General features: G+C 51.2%; 2 protein-coding genes across 13 annotated transcripts in view; both read left to right on the plus strand.

The window, feature by feature from the left end:
• Positions 1-207: 207 nt before the first annotated feature.
• On the plus strand, positions 208-15025 carry JPT2 (Jupiter microtubule associated homolog 2). Its single transcript, XM_045874660.3, has 5 exons — positions 208-305; positions 4752-4900; positions 9846-9988; positions 11577-11625; positions 12299-15025. Exons 1-5 carry the CDS (start codon positions 262-264, stop codon positions 12484-12486), a joined length of 573 nt encoding a protein of 190 aa, XP_045730616.1. The 5' UTR covers positions 208-261; the 3' UTR covers positions 12487-15025.
• Positions 15026-18606: 3581 nt separating this feature from the next.
• Positions 18607-19696, plus strand: part of MAPK8IP3 (mitogen-activated protein kinase 8 interacting protein 3) — a 47398-nt gene continuing 46308 nt past the window's right edge. For 11 of the 12 annotated variants that reach the window (XM_064592309.1, XM_045874667.3, XM_054507422.2 and 8 more), the window contains exon 1: positions 18608-19153. In XM_064592309.1, the coding sequence (XP_064448379.1) occupies positions 18836-19153 (318 nt within the window). In that variant the 5' untranslated portion in view covers positions 18608-18835. Of the gene's footprint in view, positions 19154-19696 lie in introns of all 12 variants that reach the window. The other variant, XM_064592315.1, reaches the window with a different exon arrangement.

Here is a 19696-nt window from a genome sequence, read left to right on the forward strand (position 1 = left end):
CCCCCTGCAGCCCTGCTGCCCAGTGTCGGCGCCCAAGGCCTGAGCGGCATCAGCTCTCACCAATCGGCTGCGAGCGCGGCGCGAGTCTTGCCGAGCCTCTGCCCCGGTGGGGCGGGGGCACGGCCCGGCGCTGCGATAGGCTGCGGCGGCGTGACTGGCGTCGACGATGTCCAAGGGACGCGGGTGGGCGGGCCTAGCGCTGCGTGGGGGCGGGCGGAAACCTCGGTTCGGCGGGCGAGGAGGCGCCTGGCGGCGGGCGACATGTTCCAGGCCCCGGAGAGCGACGGCGGCCGGGCGGGCTCCAGGTGCGTGGCGGGCGCGGCCACATGGCGGGCCCGGGTGCTTGGTGACCTCACAGAGCCGCGGCCTCCTCGTCCCCGTCCGAGAGGCGGGCGCTTGGGCCGGACGCCCTCCCCGCGCCGAGCAGGGTCTGGGCGGGAGGCCTGAGGCGCGCTGTCCGCGCTGCTCTTCCTGGGCCCACGTTCTCCTCCGTGTCCAGCGCGCCTGGAGACGCTGGCCGAACGGTGTGCGGGGCCGCTGCCGGGAGCCCGGGACCATGCGGGTGTGTGGGGATGGGCCCGCGGGGTGGGGGTCACCGTCTTGGGCTCCTTCCCGGGTCCCCGTGGGGCCGGGCGCCGCGCTCCCCTAATGCCGGGGTCCCGTGGGGCCGGGCGCCGCGCGCCCCTAATGCCGGGGTCCCCCGTGGGGCCAGGCGCCGCGCTCCCCTAATCCCGGGGTCCCCCGTGCGGCCGAGCGCCGCGCTCCCCTAAAGCCGGGGTACCCTGGGGCCAAGTGCTGTCCTACCCTGATCCTATAGTTTGGGAGCCAGGCCGTATCCTCCCTGCCTTGCTGATGGAGAACCAAGCTGACTGCCAGTAATAGAAGCAGAAATCCAATTGTAGGTCTCCAAACTGTAGGAGCCACCTTCCCTTGTAGATTTCAGGGGTTTTAGATGCCCATGAGTTCTCATTACTGTAATACTCTCCTGTCCCCCAGCCTTGCCCTAAAAGTAGAAGAGAATATGTATTTGACACCTGTTGAGGTAAATACCACGTCCAGTAGGTAATAAGTGGAAGAAGTGCTTTGACTTGCTGAAAACTCTGTTAAGTCTGGGGGAGTCAGGTCAGTGTTCAGTAATACACCTAACTAATTAGTCATCAGACCACAGAACAATGACTAGCAGTCACACACGTCTACATGTGCACTAATGGGAGCCAGAGGTTTATCCCAGAGTGTTCCGTAAGTACTGTGGACCATTGCCCACACCAGCTGGGCAGGAGCCGCTTCCCAGCTCTCTTCCTCTTGTCCTCTGGGTTCACCCCATTCACTACCGGAGGCCCAGTGAACGAGGCCGTTTATGAATAAACACCCTGACGCTGGTGTACTGACTCTTGGAGCTGCAGAGCTGTTGGGCTAAAGGAATACTCCACACTTCTTTGGGGGACTCGTGTTGGAGAGGGTATTAGGAAAAGGAGAAAATTTTTCCTTTTAGGACATTGAAGAAGAAAAGCATTCTTCTCGGCTGGATGATTACATGTAATTGGAAGCTTTTGCTTGGAATCAGTCAGATGTTTTGTGTTTCCGCAGCCATCTTAAAGGGATTGATTAGCTGGACAGGCCTTGTAGGGCCTCACATCTTATTTGGCTGTTGAGGGAGGGAGTGTGGTCGTGGCTGTAGCCCAGCTGGGATTTCCTCTTTTAAGGCCCTACATCTTCTGTTTTCTTGCTGAGGGATTATCTTATGTTAAAGGGACTCTGAACTGTCCAAGCGTCATGCCTGAGCCATCCCTGGTCTGAGGTCCTCCCTTTCAGCTGTAAAATGTACACCTGTAAAGGATTTATCCAAGTCTCCCTTTTATTACTGCTTCTCTCCAAGTCTGCCCAGTCCACAGGCTTTTCTGAAACACAGACACCAGCTCTCCAAGGGAGGCTCAGGACCTGGAGGTGAGAGTGGTTTTTGTTTCCCTGCCTCAGCTGGTGCTGTCGTCCCCTCGCATTGTATCTGTGGCTCTTCTTTGTCACCAGCCCTCTGGTTCCTCTTGTGTACTTCAGTGTCTTCATTAGATTATTGTGAGGGGTAGACAAGAGAACAAGGTCATTGTAATTGGAATGTTCCCCACGTTGTCAGCTCTGAGCTCACTCGTATTCCCATCTTCTCTCTAATTTGTGTCCTAGAGGTAACTGCCCTTGCTGGTGAGCCTGGTGAAGGCCACACTGAGCATTGTTGTGGGTTCTGTTTTTATCAAAAGAACCTCTTCCACTCTCAGTTCCCTTATTTGAGACCTTGCTGGGGCAGCCTGTGTGATTTGCATGACTGCTACAAGGCTGGGAGACCCTAGCATCCACCCTGTTGCCTTCGGGATGAAGGTGTCGCTGTCCCTTCTCAGGTAGCTTGGCCACTATGCACAGCATTCTTGGCTGTCATTTCTTTTCCCTTGTTTTCAAAGTAAAATAAAGTAAAATTAAGAAAAGTACACAGAATAATGTAATAAACACTGTATTTCCACCACCCAAAATTAACATTTGGTCATTTCAAACAACTCTGGCTATGCCCTTTGCCCCGAGGATACCCTTCCCACACAGAGACCGCAGACTCAATTTGGACTTTGGCTCCTCCAGAGAGATCTTTGGGGTTCCAGCAAGACCCAGCGCCCGTGGCGTCACTGATGGGAACACTAGAGCCCCCTGCACCTGCAGCGCTGGCTTTCCTGGCAGAATAAAGCTTCTCCAGACTCAGGACTTACTGTCACCCCCCTTTCTGTGCACGGGGTCTGGCGCCGGCTTCCGGCGACAGGTGCTCAGGGGCCGTGTGGATGGGTTAAGCCAGGGCGCAGGGCAGAGGGGACCGGGAGATTGCAGGGATGCAGAGTGAGTCCTAAGAGCTTGAATCCAGAAGAGTCTGCTTCAGATTGGAGCAGGGCCTGGGGGTTTGAAAGCAGAGCTGTGTTTCAAATAAGTCTGTAAAATAAATTTTTAATTCAGCAGGAGAGTTGATGTTAAATTCAGTTCAGTTCTGAAGATTGCAGATCCCCACCCCACTTTCCAAAGCATGTGGGACCTGCTGTAGCCAGCCAGGAATACAGAAAATGTCACTTGTGACTGGGGCTATGTGACCTGAGGACTTGTTAACATCTTTCTAAGTTGTGGTTATTAGGGGTTTGTTTTGTTTTTAATTTTTTCTCAAACTGAAGTAATTTTTTTCCTTCACCAAATCATTAAGGAACTACTAACTATTGAGTAGGCATCCACCCTCCTGTTCCTCCCAGGCGGCCAAGGACTCGGCACCGTGTGGGAGCCTGCCCAAGGGGTCTGCCCGCCCTCATTAAAGCGGAGGGGTGCTTTCTGCAGTCCTCCTTGCAGCTGGAGAGTCTGAGAACTCACTTCGCTTTAAATTGCAATGAATGATCAGCTCCCTCTCTCGTTCTTTTAAGGAAGCAAACAACATTTCAGATGTCCTGCTCTTGTGAGCGACGTTGTGGGCTGTGTTTGTGGAGTGCGGTGGCTTTTGGGTGGCGCGGAGCTCCACATTTCCATCTCTTTCTCCGGGTCTGCAATCACAGCCAGCCCTGTCGCTGAGGACTTGGGAAGGAGCCTGGGCCCCTCGTCGGTTTAGAACTGTTTCAGGAGGGCCCTCTCACCTTTAAAATACATCTTTAAAATCTCTGTGGGTGTTCTGAAAAGATGCACATGACTTCAGCATGTGACTGCTCTGCTGGAGTAGTCTGAAGCCCTGGGGCGGGGGGGGAGGGGGGTCAGGGCAAAGCTTTGTGAACATTTAATACTTCGGTTATTGCCATAAAAAGTGACTCAGCGTCCTGGTGTTCCACATCTGAAATGTTTCCTATAAACCTCCAGATGGTGCACGGCCGTTTCCCCCCAGTCGAGACTTGGGGTGGATGCTGCTGTTGGTGGCTGAGTGGGTGCGTGTTGGGGTGGCGGACGGGACCCCTGGTGTACATGTGTTGGTGTGAACAGTGGTGCCAGCAGGTGTGCCCTCTGATCTTTCTGATGAGAATCCGTTGGTTACGGGCCTTGAGGACTGGAGGTGGTTATCCTAGGGTGGATTCCGCACGTCGTTCCTGACCCTGAGAGCGTAGTCTGAACTCTGGACCCAGACTGCCAGGATTTGTGTTCTGGTTCTGCTATTTCCCACATGACCTTTCTTGTGATTCTTCTCTGTCTCAGATTCATTGTCTGTGAAAATAAGGCCTGCCTGAGAGGGCTGCTGTGTAAGGTCCTTGGAACAGTAAATGCAGATAGTAAGCACTTAGCAAATGTAAGCTACGGTATTAAACAATCCTGGATATGTTTACGGTATTGCTTTAATTTTTTTTAATACATATTTTTTAAGTAACCTCTACACCCATGAGGCTTGAACCCACAACCCCGAGATCAAGAGTTGCACACTCTACTGACTGAGCTGGCCAGGCACCCTGAGTATGTTTGTAGTAATAAACACTGTTGGGTACTAATTAAAATGAGCATTAAACTCTGTTGAATGTGGTTCAGTTTCCACATTGTTTTAGGGAAAATAATTTTACTTATGAGAGGATCACAGGAATAATTACCAAGTATGTACATTTCTAGAGGGTTTTCGGCATAACCAAGGTATACAAAAAGAACTTTAAGGGCAGTGAAGGTTTACTTGCTGTGTGGCTGTCTGTAGACCAGTCTTGCCAGTGCTAAAGAATCGCGGTGTGTCATTCAGCCAGGTCAGCCATCAGTGACTCACGCTCAGTCTGTGCTCCTAGGGCCATGAAGCCCCCGGGAGGAGAGGCCAGCAATCTTTTTGGAAGTCCAGAAGAAGCTGCTCCGTCAAGCAGGCCCAATAGGATGGCATCTAATATTTTTGGACCAACCGAAGAGCCTCAGAACATCCCTAAAAGGACCAATCCTCCAGGTATGGGCCTTTGTGAATCATCAGTCCTTTGGCCTCTGCATGTTCTGTTTTATGCTCTTCTTCTGATAACATTTTTTATTTCTTTGCATCGACCCTTTCAATTGTTTTCTGGTATAGGTTATCCCTTGCTGTCAGAGTTCTAGAATGTAAGGATGATTTTGTTTTTTTTCCTTGTTTGTTTGTTTTTAAAGATTTTATTTATTTATTAGTGCGCACAAGCAGGGGGAGTGGCAAGCAGAGGCAGAGGGAGAAGCAGACTCTCTGCTGAGCAGGGAGCCTGATGTGGAACTCGATCCCAGGACCCTGAGATCATGACCTGAGCCGAAGGCTGATGCTTCACAGATGGAGCCACCCAGGCGTCCCCAACTCAGTCATTCTTGACTCCTCCTTCCTCTGTCAGCGAACCGTGGCTGAGTCCAGGCACTGAGGGTACAGAGGCAGATGACAGGATTCTGGTTCCCACCAGGGAGGTTCTCCCAGTTTTCTGATGGGCCCTTGTGATTCCAGAAATTGTGTGCAAGTTGTGCATTTAAACATTTCTCTTAGGGAGACTATTTTGATTCAGATTGTCAATGGGATCGAAACTCTAAAAAGGATGACTCAGTCCATATAGTTCTTTAATGCTTATCCCACATTCCAGTAGTCACAGTGGGAAAAAATCTTAGAAAAATCTTTTTCTTGGCTGATAGACTATCTAGTTGAGCGACCGTATGGTGATAGTTAGCTGAGGAGCTCTCCCTTTTCCGTATCCCCAAGGGAAAACAAGGTTTATTCCTGGGAGATTTTGAGAGGTCAGACACAGGGGTCAGTATTTCAGGCAGATAATAAATCCAACAGAACCAAAGTTAGAGCTGCTCCTTACCCCGCTGCAGTGACCAAACCCAGAGAAACAAAGGCAGTAGATTCAAAAGCTAGTTTTGTGTTTGGGTGGTGGTTTTTTGCCAGAGAGGGTGGATGGAGGGTTAAAGTTTGGGATATAGAAGAAGCAGGTGGTTCTTAAAAGTGAGGAACATTCTCATCATGTCCAGCTTACAGGTGTGGGGCTGGAGTGGTCAGCCCCGCACATCTTTGTATTGGCGACAGCAGAATAAGTACCGTATGTTAGCTTGTGTACCTATAACTGGCTGCCAGCTCAACAGAGGGCGTCTGGAGCTGCCCCTGGGGTGTCGGGTTCCCTGGAAAGTATGGCAGCTTGGGGCGGTGCTGCTCTGCAGACCCTCAACCTCATCTGATTCCCCAGCGGGCAGCCTGGGCCCCTCTAGACTGGAGAGATAGAGAGCCTCTGTGTTGTTCGCGGTCACAAGATGTGGCAACGGCCGCTGAATTCACTCCCTGTGCCGGGTTCCTGCTTCTCCTGCTATTATTGTTTGGGGTCTGTTTTCTGGCCTGCCAAGTGCTCTTGGCAAACAATCTGATGAATTCTCAAGGGAAGGCCGAAAGGGAAAACTGCCAGTGTGCCCCCCCCCCCCCGCCTCACCGCAGACCCAGGTTCCTGCCCTCTGATGAGAGGGCCTGATTGAGAAACGTGTCCAGGATGGGGGGCGTGACTGAGCCGTGATCGTCACTGAGCATTTGCCAAGAATTGTCATACCCAGTGTTTCTTTACCCTTCATGCACGGGCTCTGCTGGTTGCCTGGCTCACATCTCTCCCAAATTACTCTCCCTGTTCCAACACTGATGGCAGAGACGTATGGACAGTTCCGTATTGGCCAGGGACTGGGCTCAGTGCTTTCCGTGTATTCGTGTGGCCCTCTCTCCACCCCTAGGAGGTAGGTGGGGGGCGCCTCTTGACAGAGAGGGAAACAGAGGCTCAGGGAGGTTCACTGCTACACCCAGAGCTCACACCTAGCTGGTGGCACAACTAGCCCTTGGATCCCAGTTTGCCTGACTCCAGAGCTCATGCTCTAAACTTACCTGAAAAATCAGTTGGGGTAAGTTTTTCGACATGGAATTGCTGGATCAATTTAAAATTCTGATAGACACTTCCACCTGGTTGTGAGAGGGCCCCAGCATGCACCGCCATGTGTGCGATGCTCGCTCCCCACTCTGCCAGCAGGGTGTCTGTCTTTTGCAGTTTGGTTCTTACAGAAGCATATCTTAGGGGCGCCTGGGTGGTCCAGTCAGTTAAGCGTCTGACTCTTCGTTTTGGCTCAGGTTATGATCTCAGGGTTGCTGGGCTCCGCACTCAGCATGGAGTCTGCTTGAGATTCTCCCTCTACCCCTGCCTCTCCTGCTTGTGTGTGCGTGCTCTATCTCACGCTCTCTCTCGGAAATAAATCTTTTAAAAAAGCCTATCTTGAATTTTTCTTTATGACTAAATTGAACATCTTTTCTTTCTTCAGAGCTGAGTTCATCTTTCAGGTAAAATGTTGACTAACGGGCAAGCAGGGTGATTCCTTTTTATAAAGTACAAAAACAGAACTACATTGTTTAGTGTTAGACATACACACAGTAAAAACATACCAACAACAACAAGTTTGTGGTCTGCAGGAAATGCAGGCATCTGGTGACCTGGGGTGCGGGGAAGGACACCCAGGGTTCTGGGAGCCGTTGTGCTCTGTACACTCCAGGTGGTAGTGACCTGGGTCGTCTTAGGAACTTTTGTGTTACGGTTCATAATTTAAGAACAGTTTTTTAGGGGCGCCTGGGTGGCTCAGTTGGTTAAGCCACTGCCTTCGGCTCAGGTCATGATCCTGGAGTCCCGGGATCGAGTCCCACATCGGGCTCCCTGCTCGGCGGGGAGTCTGCTTCTCCCTCTGACCCTCCCCACTCTCATGTGCTCTCTCTCATTCTCTCTCTCTCAAATAAATAAATAAAATCTTTAAAAAAAAAAAAAAAACAGTTTTTTAATGAGCAGTGTCTTTAGCCAAAAACTTCAAATTGAGTTACTTTTCTTTCTTTTTTTTTTTTTTAAATGAATGCACATTTTTAAGAGAATTTACTTAAGCCTTTGTAGCACAACCAGAAACGGCGCAGTATGGGATGAGCTGAAGCTGTGGTTTTCTCCACTTTGTGGCGGAGATATTTTGTTGATGGCAGCCCAGCAGCATCACTGAAGGCTGACTCTGCCAGGCAGTGCTCTGCGTACTTCATGTGCATTCACTCGCTTATGTCACCAATGGCCCTAGATCAGTACTCTTGTTACTTACAACCAGTTGATAGATGGAGGCGAGAAGGTTCCGGCCACTTGTCGGGGCTCAGAGTTGGGCGAGTGACCGCACAGGGGCTCCACCTGGCGGCCCAGCGCTGTGCTGTGTGGGCATCTCCAGCCCGGGCCTGTGGGTCCTGGGAGGGTGAGGTATGTTGGCACCAAGATGACACGAGTGTGCATGCATCTCCTGCACAGGCAGCCCCGCACGTTCTTGACCCTTTCTTCTGCTCCAAAAGGGCTCTTTCCTGCGCTCTGTTCCAGTTCTCACTGGGCTTGCATTCTATATGTCCCCACAAGGCTGAGCCCCAGAGGCCACTCTGTTTTACAGTCCACTCTGGCTGCTGGGGCCCTCAGGATGGTTCTGAAGGCAAGTGAGAGCACGAACCGCTGATGGAGCCCTTCCCCGCGGGGCCCACGGGGAGCTAGGCGTCCAGGTTGTTCTGCGTGCTCATGTTTCTCTGTTAGCGGCGAGGGCGATTTTAGCCAGGAAGTGACTGCTTGCCACGTGGGCTCTTGAAAACAGTAAGAGAAGATCAGAGCTCTGAGAAAGGACATGCTAAACAGTCTTGCATCCCACGGCCCGTCCAGCCCCGGGTCCTGTGCACACAGCCCCCATGGGGAGTCACAGTCAAGGGGGGGGTGGAGTAACCACTTTTCTGTTCAGACACAGGTGAGTGAGAATACCTCCTCCATTTATATTAAAATGTTACACGCTGTATAGATTGTCTTCCGCCTTTTTTCACTGAGCAGTATATACGTCCAGGAGATGTTTCTTTATCAGTACGTGGAAAATAAAGTGAACGTTTATTGAGCATTTGTGTCCCTGGCATTGTTCTAAGCATTTGACGTCTGAGCTATGGTGAGTCATTGGAAGGACCTGCGGCAGGTCCCTTTGTTCTGCTCTTTCTATAGTTGAGCATCTGGGGGCACAGAAAGGCCAACTAATTGGTGTGTGGTCGTCTAGCTAGTTAGTGGAATGCGTCTTCTTTCCTCTTGTAAGATTATAAGTCCTTGGTGCCCCAGGGCCGTGACTGGTGGCCCACCTCCATTAGCACAGCTCTCCACGGAAAGGTGCTGGCTTTTGCCAAGTGAAGAGACGCCAGCTGGTGTTGTGTGGCTGCCGTCTTTCTGCTTAACAGAGGCATTTGGGCGTTGACTTTGATGTCTGGCCAGACTCATCAGCTTATGAGAAGTTACATGTTGGATGCATATTTTCATTACGGCTCATCAGATCACTTAGAGTTGCACTGTAGGGTGTTGTGTGTCTGTAATTTGCTGACATACCTAGTTGTCCCTGGGAGTTCTGGCCAGAATGAGGTCAGAAGAATGACTAATAGGTGTTTTTTCCAGATTCCAGGTTTGCTGTGAATATGGTATGTTGTTAAATTCATTTCTATCTATCTGGCCTAAAAATGCAACAGCTATTTGCTTTTAACATAAAGAACTTTTTGTGGTTTAATGAAGAAGATTCTTCAACAGGACAACATGACAAGTTCAAGGTTAAGGAAGTTCTAAATGGGAAATGCTGTTTTATGCCATCTTATCATCTTGCTTTAGAGGCCAGCCCAGGTCAGCTTCCAGAAATGAAGGTCCCAACAGGCCCCCGATAAAGGGGTTGGTTTTGACGTACATCTTTAGGAACCCTCATCAACCTGATTACACCTCCTTGTTGGCCTGAACTAGGGACTGGCACTGGGGTGTCCCTGTGAGGGGAGGTCTCTGAAGTAATGAAGGTAGAGGGTGGCACCCAGTGGCTATTCTGGGTTGCTCACTGTTACGTAATTGTTTCTACAGGGGGGAAAGGAAGCGGTATCTTTGACGAATCCACACCTGTGCAGACTCGACAGCGTCTGAACCCACCTGGCGGGAAGACCAGTGACATTTTTGGGTCCCCAGTTGCTGCCACTTCACCTTTGGCACACCCAAACAAACCCAAGGTATGGGTTACATTCAGGTAGCAGACGTGAAAGTAAGAGAAACAAAAATTGAGCTAAGTAGTCCTTGGAAAGGCTCTAAGGCAGGTGTGGTGTGTGACCAGGAAGAGGCAGAGTGGGTGACGTTGGTTTTGCTGAATGCAGCCCTTAGTCACAGAGTTTCCGAGTCAGCAAAGAAAGGCACTCCAGTCTCGTGATGAATGAAGCCTGGGGACGCTGGCCTTGGTGTGCAGGTGGAGGCGACTGCCCCTGCCCTGCCGATGGGCTGCTCCCCTCTCTGCCCTGAGGGCGGTGAGGCTCTTCAGAAAATTGAACATCTCATAAAATTTCACTATTTTTTAAAGTCTAATTTGTGGCTTAGAGAATGCCAGAGGACAGAGTATGGCATCTGCTAGCGTCTCCGCATGCGGCGCATCTCGGGGGGGCTGCTGCTGAGGGAATTTTCCTTTTATAGGGGTACTCAGCCAAAAATGAAGACGGAATAACAGAATTCAAATATGACTATTTTGCCGACTTGTAATAAAATCCTGGATCTCAGCAATGAGCATCAGTGGCTAACATCACAAAATGAGAGACAACCAAAAATATATGTCCTTACAGAACATCACAGCCCACCTTTAAATTCTTATCAAAAAATCAGGCCCAAGTCAGACCAACCCTCATATTAATTGACACCATAGAGTGTGGTCTGTGGTCAGACACCACAGGTCTGAGTAATACAAAATGGAGGACTTCACATAGCAGTCATTAGAGGGCAGTCAGTAATCCTGATGATTAAAAAGAGATTTAAAAAATACAGTCCTTATCAGCGCCTGGGTGGCTTAAATTAAGTGTCCAACTCTTCATTTTGGCTCAGGTCATGATCTCAGGTTTGTAGAATCGAGCCCCACATCAGGCTCTGCGCTCAGCAGGGAGTCTCCTTAGGATTCTCTATCTACCCCTCCCTCCCCTTACCCCTAAAAAAGCAGGGGAGGGGAAGAATACAGTCCCTATCAAAGTCCTAACCATATTGTTTGGTTTGTTTTGGTTTTACTTTATTTTTTTTTTTAAGTGGAAAGATCTATCCTAAAATTCATAGGGAATCTCAAGGGACCCTGAGTAGCCAGACAGCTTAACAGTGAAGAACAGAGTTGGAGAACTCTCACTTCCCAATCTCAGAACTGACTACAGAGTTCTAATCCAAACAGTGTAGTGCTGGGATCATGACCTGTGCCAAAATTAAGAGTTGGACGCTTCACTGTCTGAGTGTGCCACCCCCCCAGCCGCCCAAAGGACATTTTTAAATTGGAATATTTGTGGGTAATCGAAATATCTGGGATTTGCTTTAAAATACTCGCCCAAGGGGCAGAGGCAGTGTGGTTGGAAGTGTGTGGCTAAGATCTGGATGGCGGTGAGCTACCATCACAGCTGTGGCAGGCTGTGGGGGATTCATGTCATCGCTCCCTCCACTTTGCTCATGGTTCAGAACGGCCACAATAAAAGATGTTGAAAAGTTAAACATAAACCCATTTGTGCCCTGATTTTCATCATCCACTTGAATGAGGGTAAAATGTCTGAATCACGTACTAACCTGGGGTTTGCCTCGTTGCAGGACCACGTGTTCTTGTGTGAGGGAGAAGACCCAAAATCGGCCCCTAAAGGTGAGTTGCTGTTCTCTGTCCCTTCCGCTAAGTGCTCTGCTCTGGGAGAGGTGCTGGTACGCCCCTAGAGGGTGAGCAGGAACATTCTGTGCCCCTTCCAGGCCTGCTGACAGAAACAAGGGCATGTTTGTTACCAAGAGGATATGTAGTATTTGAAGAAGGCCAGGAGCTGGGCGTCTGGCTCTGAGCCCCGCCTTGCTCTCCTAGCTGGCTCTGCTGCGGGTCACCACTCCCTCAATTGATAACCAAGACACAGGGGCATTCGTTCATCTAGAAAGTCCGAGGAGGAGTGTCAGCAAGCCTCACCTCCCCTTGTTAGATCCCCAGTTGAGATGAGCTGCTTCTCTTCATGTTCAAGTTGAGAAAGTTGGTTATTTATCCTTGAGGTGGCAGAAGGGGGGATGGGGTCCCACAAGCAGTGTAAAGTAATCGGCTTATTAGGAATCTATTAAGGAGTTTATAGTACGAAGCCCCAGCTTTGGCCCCGTTCAGTAACGGCCTCCGCTAATCAGTCTTCTTGGGACAAGATGGAGGCCTGGCTCTGTGCGCTCCTCTTTTCCCATCACACTGTGCACTTCCTGCTGGCTACTCTGGGCCACAGACTCTGTAGGCGCAGCTTGCCTGTTTGGTTCGTGGCCTCTTAACGGGATGGCATGCCGACTTTGTCCCACAGCCGCAACGAGCTCGTCGCCCAGAGAAGAGCCCGGTGAGAAGGGAGGCCCTGGAGAAGCGGGCCGCGCCCAGCAGCCGGTGCCCATGCCCGCGGGGGACAGCCATGAGCCCAGGTTGGGCCCGAGGCCACGCTCTCATAACAAAGTCCTCAACCCGCCTGGAGGCAAATCCAGTATCTCCTTCTACTAAGAGGGGCTGCTGCTGCGTAGCCAGGCAAGAACCCGGAGAGATAGGATTTCAAATACTATAGTTTCTTTTAGCCCAAAGGAGCCGGGTGGGGAGAGGGTCTGCTGTGTATCTGAAGCCGCTCTCAGGCCCCACTGCCGTCACAGAGCCGGGGGGACCTTACCTCCAGACTGCGGGAGACCTGTCTTGGTGGGGATAAAACGGGACTCACTGTAACTGCGCATGTGACGGGACTCAACGAGGGGTATGGGGGCAGGTGGTGCGAGGCCACGCTGAGGCCTGGTGGCGTGGGGCTGCCCACAGCCTCGCCGCACCAGCGCTCTGCTGGCCAACCAGGGGTCTGGAGATCACGAACACAGTAGCAGAGTTTAAGTTTAAAACCTTGGCAAGAACATAAGAAACAACCTGTGTGTTGCTGTGGGATAGACGAGCAAGGCACAGGCCAAGACACTACTGGTGGGGACTGGGGGTCTCTGGCTGGCCCCGCAGGTTCTCACCCCATTCACCACAGGACCGTTTTCATCCCTGGGACTGCCTCTGCAGGCCCCCGGCGCCTCCTTTCCGGTCAGCCCCAGTGTGGTGCTCTGCACGCTTCCTGAGCCACCTCGGTTGCTTGTCCTCAGCAGCTGTCAACAAAAACCAAAAAGTCATTCTCAGTCTCATGCTTTAGGGAAAGATTTTGTGCCCTGATCCTCTGAGGTGCTCCATTTCTGCCATTTAAAAGCTTGGCCAGATCTTACGTAGGAATCTCTGCCTTTCATTCCCAGGCTGGTTTTGCCGTGAATTGTTCCTTCTTTTCCTGAGTGGCCTCCTGTCTAGGCCTGTGCCCTTCTCCAGAGATGCAGACAGCTCCCTTGTCAAACCACAGTTCTTCCTGTGGGCAGGCCCCCCCTTCCCCCCGCCCCGGCTCCTGCAGCTGTAGAACTGTCCACATGCATCCAGGCAATGGGGTGACTGAAATCCTTCATGCGTCTTTACTCCTGTTGACGGTGGGAAGAAGAGATGCTTCAGAACCTTGGGTTCTTCGGTTTGAATCTTTAATAATATCTAAAAAGCTTTTCTAAAATACCAGCTTTACATAAGTGACTATTGACTCTGCCCTGTTTCTGACAACCTTTCTAGGAAAAAGTCAGTTGCTCAGGTACAACCAAGAGGAAGAAACTTTGCTTAGCTGCTCTTTATAAAGCTTTGCAGAACCTCTGGACCATATTCAGTTTCCAGAAGAAACCTGGAGACCTTGGCCCAGAAAATTAAGTAGTTTGACATCGAAGTCTCAACTAGCTGATTTCATGATGCTTGTCGGCACAGAGAACGGGCTGGCCAGAGCGCTGTTGCTTTGGTCCCGGCAGGCAGAGTTTCTCCCGGTTGGCCCTACAGGGCTCAGTCTCAGACCTTGCACCTCACTCATGTTGGACCAACAGTTAACAGAGGACAGGCTTCAGGTCGGGGTACATCTTGGTATGAGAGCCTACAAAGCTAATGCTAGGTACTAAAAATACCTGCATCATGACTGAAATTTAAAAAAGCAACAATGCTGTGTTTTATCGTACCCACAGTGGCTAGACACTTAAGTGCCTGCAGGAGCTATCTGCTGAGCTCCGTCTCTTACACCTGGCACACTGGGGGGACCTGCACGTGGCTTTGTCAACCAAAGACCGTTTGTTTTCCCCCTTTCAACTGCCCTGTTCACTCAGGAGGCAAGAAACTCTTTCCATGTGACTCTCTCAAGTACTTCCTGTCTCCACCCTTCAAATGGCCACTTATAGGAAAGTTGTTTGGAATTCAGAGCATTTTTTTCCCCATTAGAAAATGTCATAAATGGTAGTTAGGGTTTAAGCCCAAACACACTAACTTTTGTTTAATGCAATGTTCTCATGGTAGAAGTGAACTTCCATTTATGACTATGTTTTGTTGTGGTTTTTAGTATGCAACAAAATGATCCGTGGATGCCAAATTGGATTGCCAGGAACCCTGACATTGTACTGCTGGGCCCTGTGACTTCGCCCCTTCCCTCACTGTCCACCCAGTTCTGTCCATCAGCAGGGATACTGGGTGGAGATGGGGAGCAGAGGCGGGGATGCAGGCAAAGGAGAACTGTAGCAGGAGCCTCTGTGCAGTGTAGACAGATGCCCTGCCTTCCTTCTCTCCCCAGCCTTCCCTCCCTGGGGCTGTAGAAGTGGGTTTAGAGTGCCTGGTAGTCTGGTAACTGGGAAAAGCAGGAGAGGACTTTCTGCTCCTGTGAGCCGGATGGAGGTGGCCATTTATATTTGGAAAATGCTCTATACATCGGGGACTGCCTGTATTTGGAAATTCATTAACTCAGCATCCTGTTCTCAACCTCTAAGCTGCATTTTGAAATTATTAGTCTGTATTTTTATTAAGCCTTAAAACTTTTTTTATGTGCATTTGGTGCCAAATTTTTTCTAGAGCTGTATCAAAAACAAGAAGCCTGTACTCACATCAGAATATAGTTTTGATAGGGGCATTTTGTTTTTACAAGGCAGGATTGGGTATAACCATTGAATTAAACTTAGCAATCATGTACTCGAAGTCTTTGCGTGTCAGTTCTTTGTGTGCATGTCCACGCATGCTTTCCTCAACATCCATTTTCCACGGTGCCTGAGCCCTGCTCCTTTCCTTACAGCTTTTCTCTGGTGAAGGGGTTTGCCTTTTTTTTTTTTTTCCTTCCATTTAGCCAGAGGATGCCCAAACTAATCTTCTCAAAGATTACAGATTTAAGGTTTAAAGATTTGGAAAGCAAAGACTTAGCTTTGAGTAGAATGAGCAGGAATATGCCAGTGTTCTTTGGGGTTTCTGTAAGCTAAAGGAAATGATTCCTTTTTCTCCTACACCATTTGTTTTCCTAAAAACCAAGGTATTGAACTTGCCCCTGAGTGGACTTTGAAACTCCAGTAACAAACCTGATAATGAGTAGATGAGGTGTTAAGCTTTCAGTTTGCCTGTAGGTTAAAATCCTATAGAGAAAGCACAGATTGAATATCTTTTCCTCTTATACATTAGGAATTTTCATATGTCCTAAAAGCAGACAATATCTATGTGCATTACATGGATATAAGATGATGAAACCGCTCAGACCACCTGCTTGGAGACACACGTGTGTGCGCATATGCATGCCCGTCCCATAGGAGACTGCACAGCATTCTTCCTGCTGGACTAGGGCCAACACCAGAACAGCACATCAGAAAGAAACTGACAGGAGCACCTGGGGGCTCAGTTGGTTAAGCTTCCAACTCTCGATTTTGGCTTAGGTAATGTTCTCAGGGTCTTGGGATCAAGCCCCGCTTCAGGCTCTGTGCTCAGCAGGGAATCTGCTGGACATTCTCTCCCCCTCTCCCTCTGCTCACACATGCGTGCACGTACTCTCTCAAAGAAGAAGAAAACCTGACATACAGTACCTGACTCTGCCTTCATTTGTTCACCTGAAAACACGTTTCAGTGCAGACCTGGGCTAGGCACTGGGGACATGACACTGCCAATTGGAGCCGCTGCTCCAGCCACAGGCCAGGCTCGGCCTGGAGAGTCACAACCCATTTGCCTGCAGGGGCTGGGCAGAAGAACAAGGTAGCTCCACCTGTGTTACGGTGAGGGAGCAAACGACAAATGGGAAAGGGTTACTATTGCATGTCCTGTGCTTTCTCCAGAAATGTACTGGCTCTTTGCACAGCATAACTTGGTCCTATTATTTTCCACACTTGGCGAGGATGTATATTCCTCCTGTGTTATTCAGTTCATTTCTTTGCATGATATCCTTAATCCTTAGTATTTTGGAGATCATAAATGCAATATTCCTGTTTTATGTGTGACTACGAAGTGCCATCAAAATTTAGTGTAGGAAGAATTGAGAAGGACATTACAAGGACTAGATGACTCTCTACTCTAGCAAATTAAATTAGACCTTTTTTTTTTTAAGTTTTTCTTTAAATTCCAGTTAACATACAGTGTACTATTAGTTTCAGCTGTATGGTATAGATTTCAACATTTCCATACATTACCCACTGCTCATCACAGCAAGTGCGCTCCTGGAAGCCCAGTGCTCCATCCATTGACAGAGCCAGGCTAAAGTGGAACGTTTGAGACCTGTGTTCTCATCTTACATTTTAGGGTCTTGCAGTGAGAAAAAAATTTGTATCTCCAATTACCTTAAATCTGAAAGCAATTCTATTTTTAAAACAAGTTCTAGCTTAGGTTGCCTGATGCTCAAGTGCCCTAGCTGCATCCTTCAGTAAGCATCAGGAATTATCCAGCATATTACCTTGTTAAAACTTTGTTTTGTTTCAACCAATTTCAAGTAAATGTGCCCAATTATGTTAGTAATGAAAACCAATAAAGTCGGGGCGCCTGGGTGGCTCAGTCATTAAGCGTCTGCCTTTGGCTCAGGTCATGATCCCAGGGTCCTGGGATGGAGGCCCTTATCGGGCTCCCTGCTCCTCAGGAAGCCTGCTTCTCCCTCTTGCACTCCCCATGCTTGTGTTCCCTCTCTCGCGGTGTCTCTGTCAAATAAATAAAATCTTAAAAAAAAACCCAAACAAACAGTAAAGTTGGTGGCAAAGTCAGTTGGCCTCTCACAGTGGGGGCTGCCCGACTATAGTTGGCACTTCAGGGATTCAAAGGGGTCATGTGTCTGAAAAAAGGCCGAAGGCATGTCTTACGAGTTGGACACCATCCCCCCAAAACACTCATAAACTTTCTTTGTAACTTACCAGGAAAAACTTAACATACCTGTTTGTCCTGCTCATCATTTTGAGAATAAACCTACTAATTCTATATTGTATGCTTACTATTGACTAGAGCTGTGCTAAGTCCCTTTCATGGATTAGCTTATTAATGTTCATAACTTTCCCAGGAGATTGGTAATACTTTTAGGCTAAGTTTGTAAATGAAATTTGGGATGATTGAGTCACTTAGCTAGCATCAAAATCCAGATAATCTGAATGAGGTGGGATCTTGGTTTCTCTCTTAATGGAGTGGGTGTGCATCCATCCATAGAGCAAATTAGGTCACCAGGAGAACACTGGTATAATAGTACTCAGGGTCCTGGGATCGAGCCCTGCGTCGGGCTCCCTGCTCAGGGGAGAGTCTGCTTCTCCCTCTCCCTCTGCCTGCCTCTCTCCCTACTTGTGCTCTCTCTGTCAAATAAATAAATAAAATCTTAAAAAAAAAAAAATAGTACTTAGGGCATCATCTGCAGGACAGTTCATTGATTTGGTGCAATCAGGTTAGGGTGAACTGACCTTGAAGCATTTCGTTAGGTAAAAGCCAGGGTAAGAGTATTTCTGTCGGCATTAAGCTAGACAGTTTTGTGTTAAATCAGAATTAGCACTACCTGGGTGGCCCCCAGGCTGCAAGTTTAAGTTGTGGGTTGATGGTGTCTTCAGATGCCAGTAAAAGAAGGTGCAAACCCGTCCGGAGCAACTCTAAATTCAGGCTTCAAAGTATTCCCAAGTTCAGAAGGGAAGGGTGGGGCTGCCAGGGCCAGAATCAACCGCACCACCAGACGGCACAATCAGGCCCGCGAAGGCCGTGTGTGCGGTGATTACGAGACTTACTTTAAAAAAAAAAAGCTTACTAAAGAGATGTCATAGAAGTGGCTGAAAGTGGAAGAAATAGCAAGCCTATCAAGCCGTAGCCTGTAAGATTCAGTAAGACACAGAAATTTAAAATCCAACCACTGAACTGGAAGACCCAGTGGGTGGTGGCACGGTAAAGTGGGCCTGGGGAGTCTGAAGGAGGCCCACGGAAAGCAGGACTCCGCGGCGGCCTGGAGGAGGGGGCTCCCTCCTGGACTCGGGAGCGAGAGGGCCGAATGCTCTTCACTGGGCCCCCGGGGGTCGGGGGGTACGAATGAGCGGGAGCGGGCGGCGCTGCGCTCGTGTACTCCTGGGGCACACGCCAGGTCACAGGACAGGGCCGGTGTCGTGGTAGCTGCGGGAGCCCACGGAGTGTGACCCGCGCCCGCGCGCAGCGGCTGTGAACACCCGGACCGGAAATGCCTCCGGCCCCGCTCGGCCGAGCTTCCGCCCCAGGGGCGACCTCCCGCTACGTCACGGGCCCCACGACCCCTAGCGGCGCGGCGGCGCGAGGCTCGGGCGGGACTTCCGGGCAGCAGGACTTCCGGCCGCTGACTGACGGGCGCAGCCTCGCCGGCGGCGGCAGCAGCTGCAGCAGCATCAGCAGGAGCAGCAGCAGCAGCGGCGGCGGCGGCGCCTGAGCCCTGAGGCGACAGCGGCAGCGGCGGCGGAGGCGACGGGCCGCGGCCTGAGGACTACGGGCGGCCGGGGCGGGCGGGCGCGCCGGCGGACAGCGGGCCGCGCTGGCGGCGGCGGTGGCCGCGATGATGGAGATCCAGATGGACGAGGGCGGCGGCGTGGTGGTGTACCAGGACGACTACTGCTCCGGCTCGGTGATGTCCGAGCGGGTGTCGGGACTGGCGGGCTCCATCTACCGCGAGTTCGAGCGCCTCATCCACTGCTACGACGAGGAGGTGGTCAAGGAGCTCATGCCGCTCGTGGTCAACGTGCTGGAGAACCTGGACTCGGTGCTCAGCGAGAACCAGGAGCACGAGGTAGAGCTGGAGCTGCTGCGCGAGGACAACGAGCAGCTGCTCACCCAGTACGAGCGGGAGAAGGCGCTGCGCAAGCAGGCCGAGGAGGTGCGTGGGCCGGGCCGGTCGCCCGGAGACCCTCCCCGCCCCGCCCCGGCGGCCGCGCCCGGGGGCCGGGAGCTCCCCACCGTGCTAGGGCCCCGGAGCCCCCGGCCGGCCTCACCCCCCGACCCACCGTGCTCCGGCCCCGGGGCCCCCGGCCGACTTCACCACCCCACCACCGCTCGGGCCCCGGAACCCCCGGCCAGCCTCACCGCCCCCCTCCCCCACCGTGCTCCGGTCCCGGAGCCCCCGGCCGGCGCCTTCCCTGCTCCGCCCCGGAATCTCCTGCCGCCACCCCCCTCCCCGCTCCGCCCTTGAGCCCCCGGCCGCCGGCCCCCCCCATCCCCGCTCCACCCCGGAGCCCCTGGCGGCACAGGAGCCTGCAGCCTCAGCGGCCCCGAACCTCAGACCAGGCCTCGCTTCCTCCCCCATACCCACCTCTCATTCCAGACGTCCGTTCTTGTCGTGTGTGTGTGTGTTTCGCAAACCAGCTTCTTAAATAGACCCCCATTACTGTGTTTGGCTGCTGCAGTTCTAAATCCAGCTAGA

This window comes from Mirounga angustirostris, unplaced genomic scaffold, assembly GCF_029215605.1.
Source record: "Mirounga angustirostris isolate CCGP_5_RB_7025 unplaced genomic scaffold, mMirAng1.0.hap1 SCAF_5, whole genome shotgun sequence".
In the NCBI taxonomy this organism is placed as follows: Eukaryota; Metazoa; Chordata; class Mammalia; order Carnivora; family Phocidae; genus Mirounga; species Mirounga angustirostris.

Coding starts and splice junctions, on each gene's coding strand:
- JPT2 (XM_045874660.3), top strand. CDS start 262: ATGTTCCAGGCCCCGGAGAGCGACGGCGGCCGGGCGGGCTCCAG. Junction 306..4,751: donor GGCGGCCGGGCGGGCTCCAG/GTGCGTGGCGGG, acceptor CTGTGCTCCTAG/GGCCATGAAGCCCCCGGGAG. Junction 9,989..11,576: donor CACACCCAAACAAACCCAAG/GTATGGGTTACA, acceptor GCCTCGTTGCAG/GACCACGTGTTCTTGTGTGA.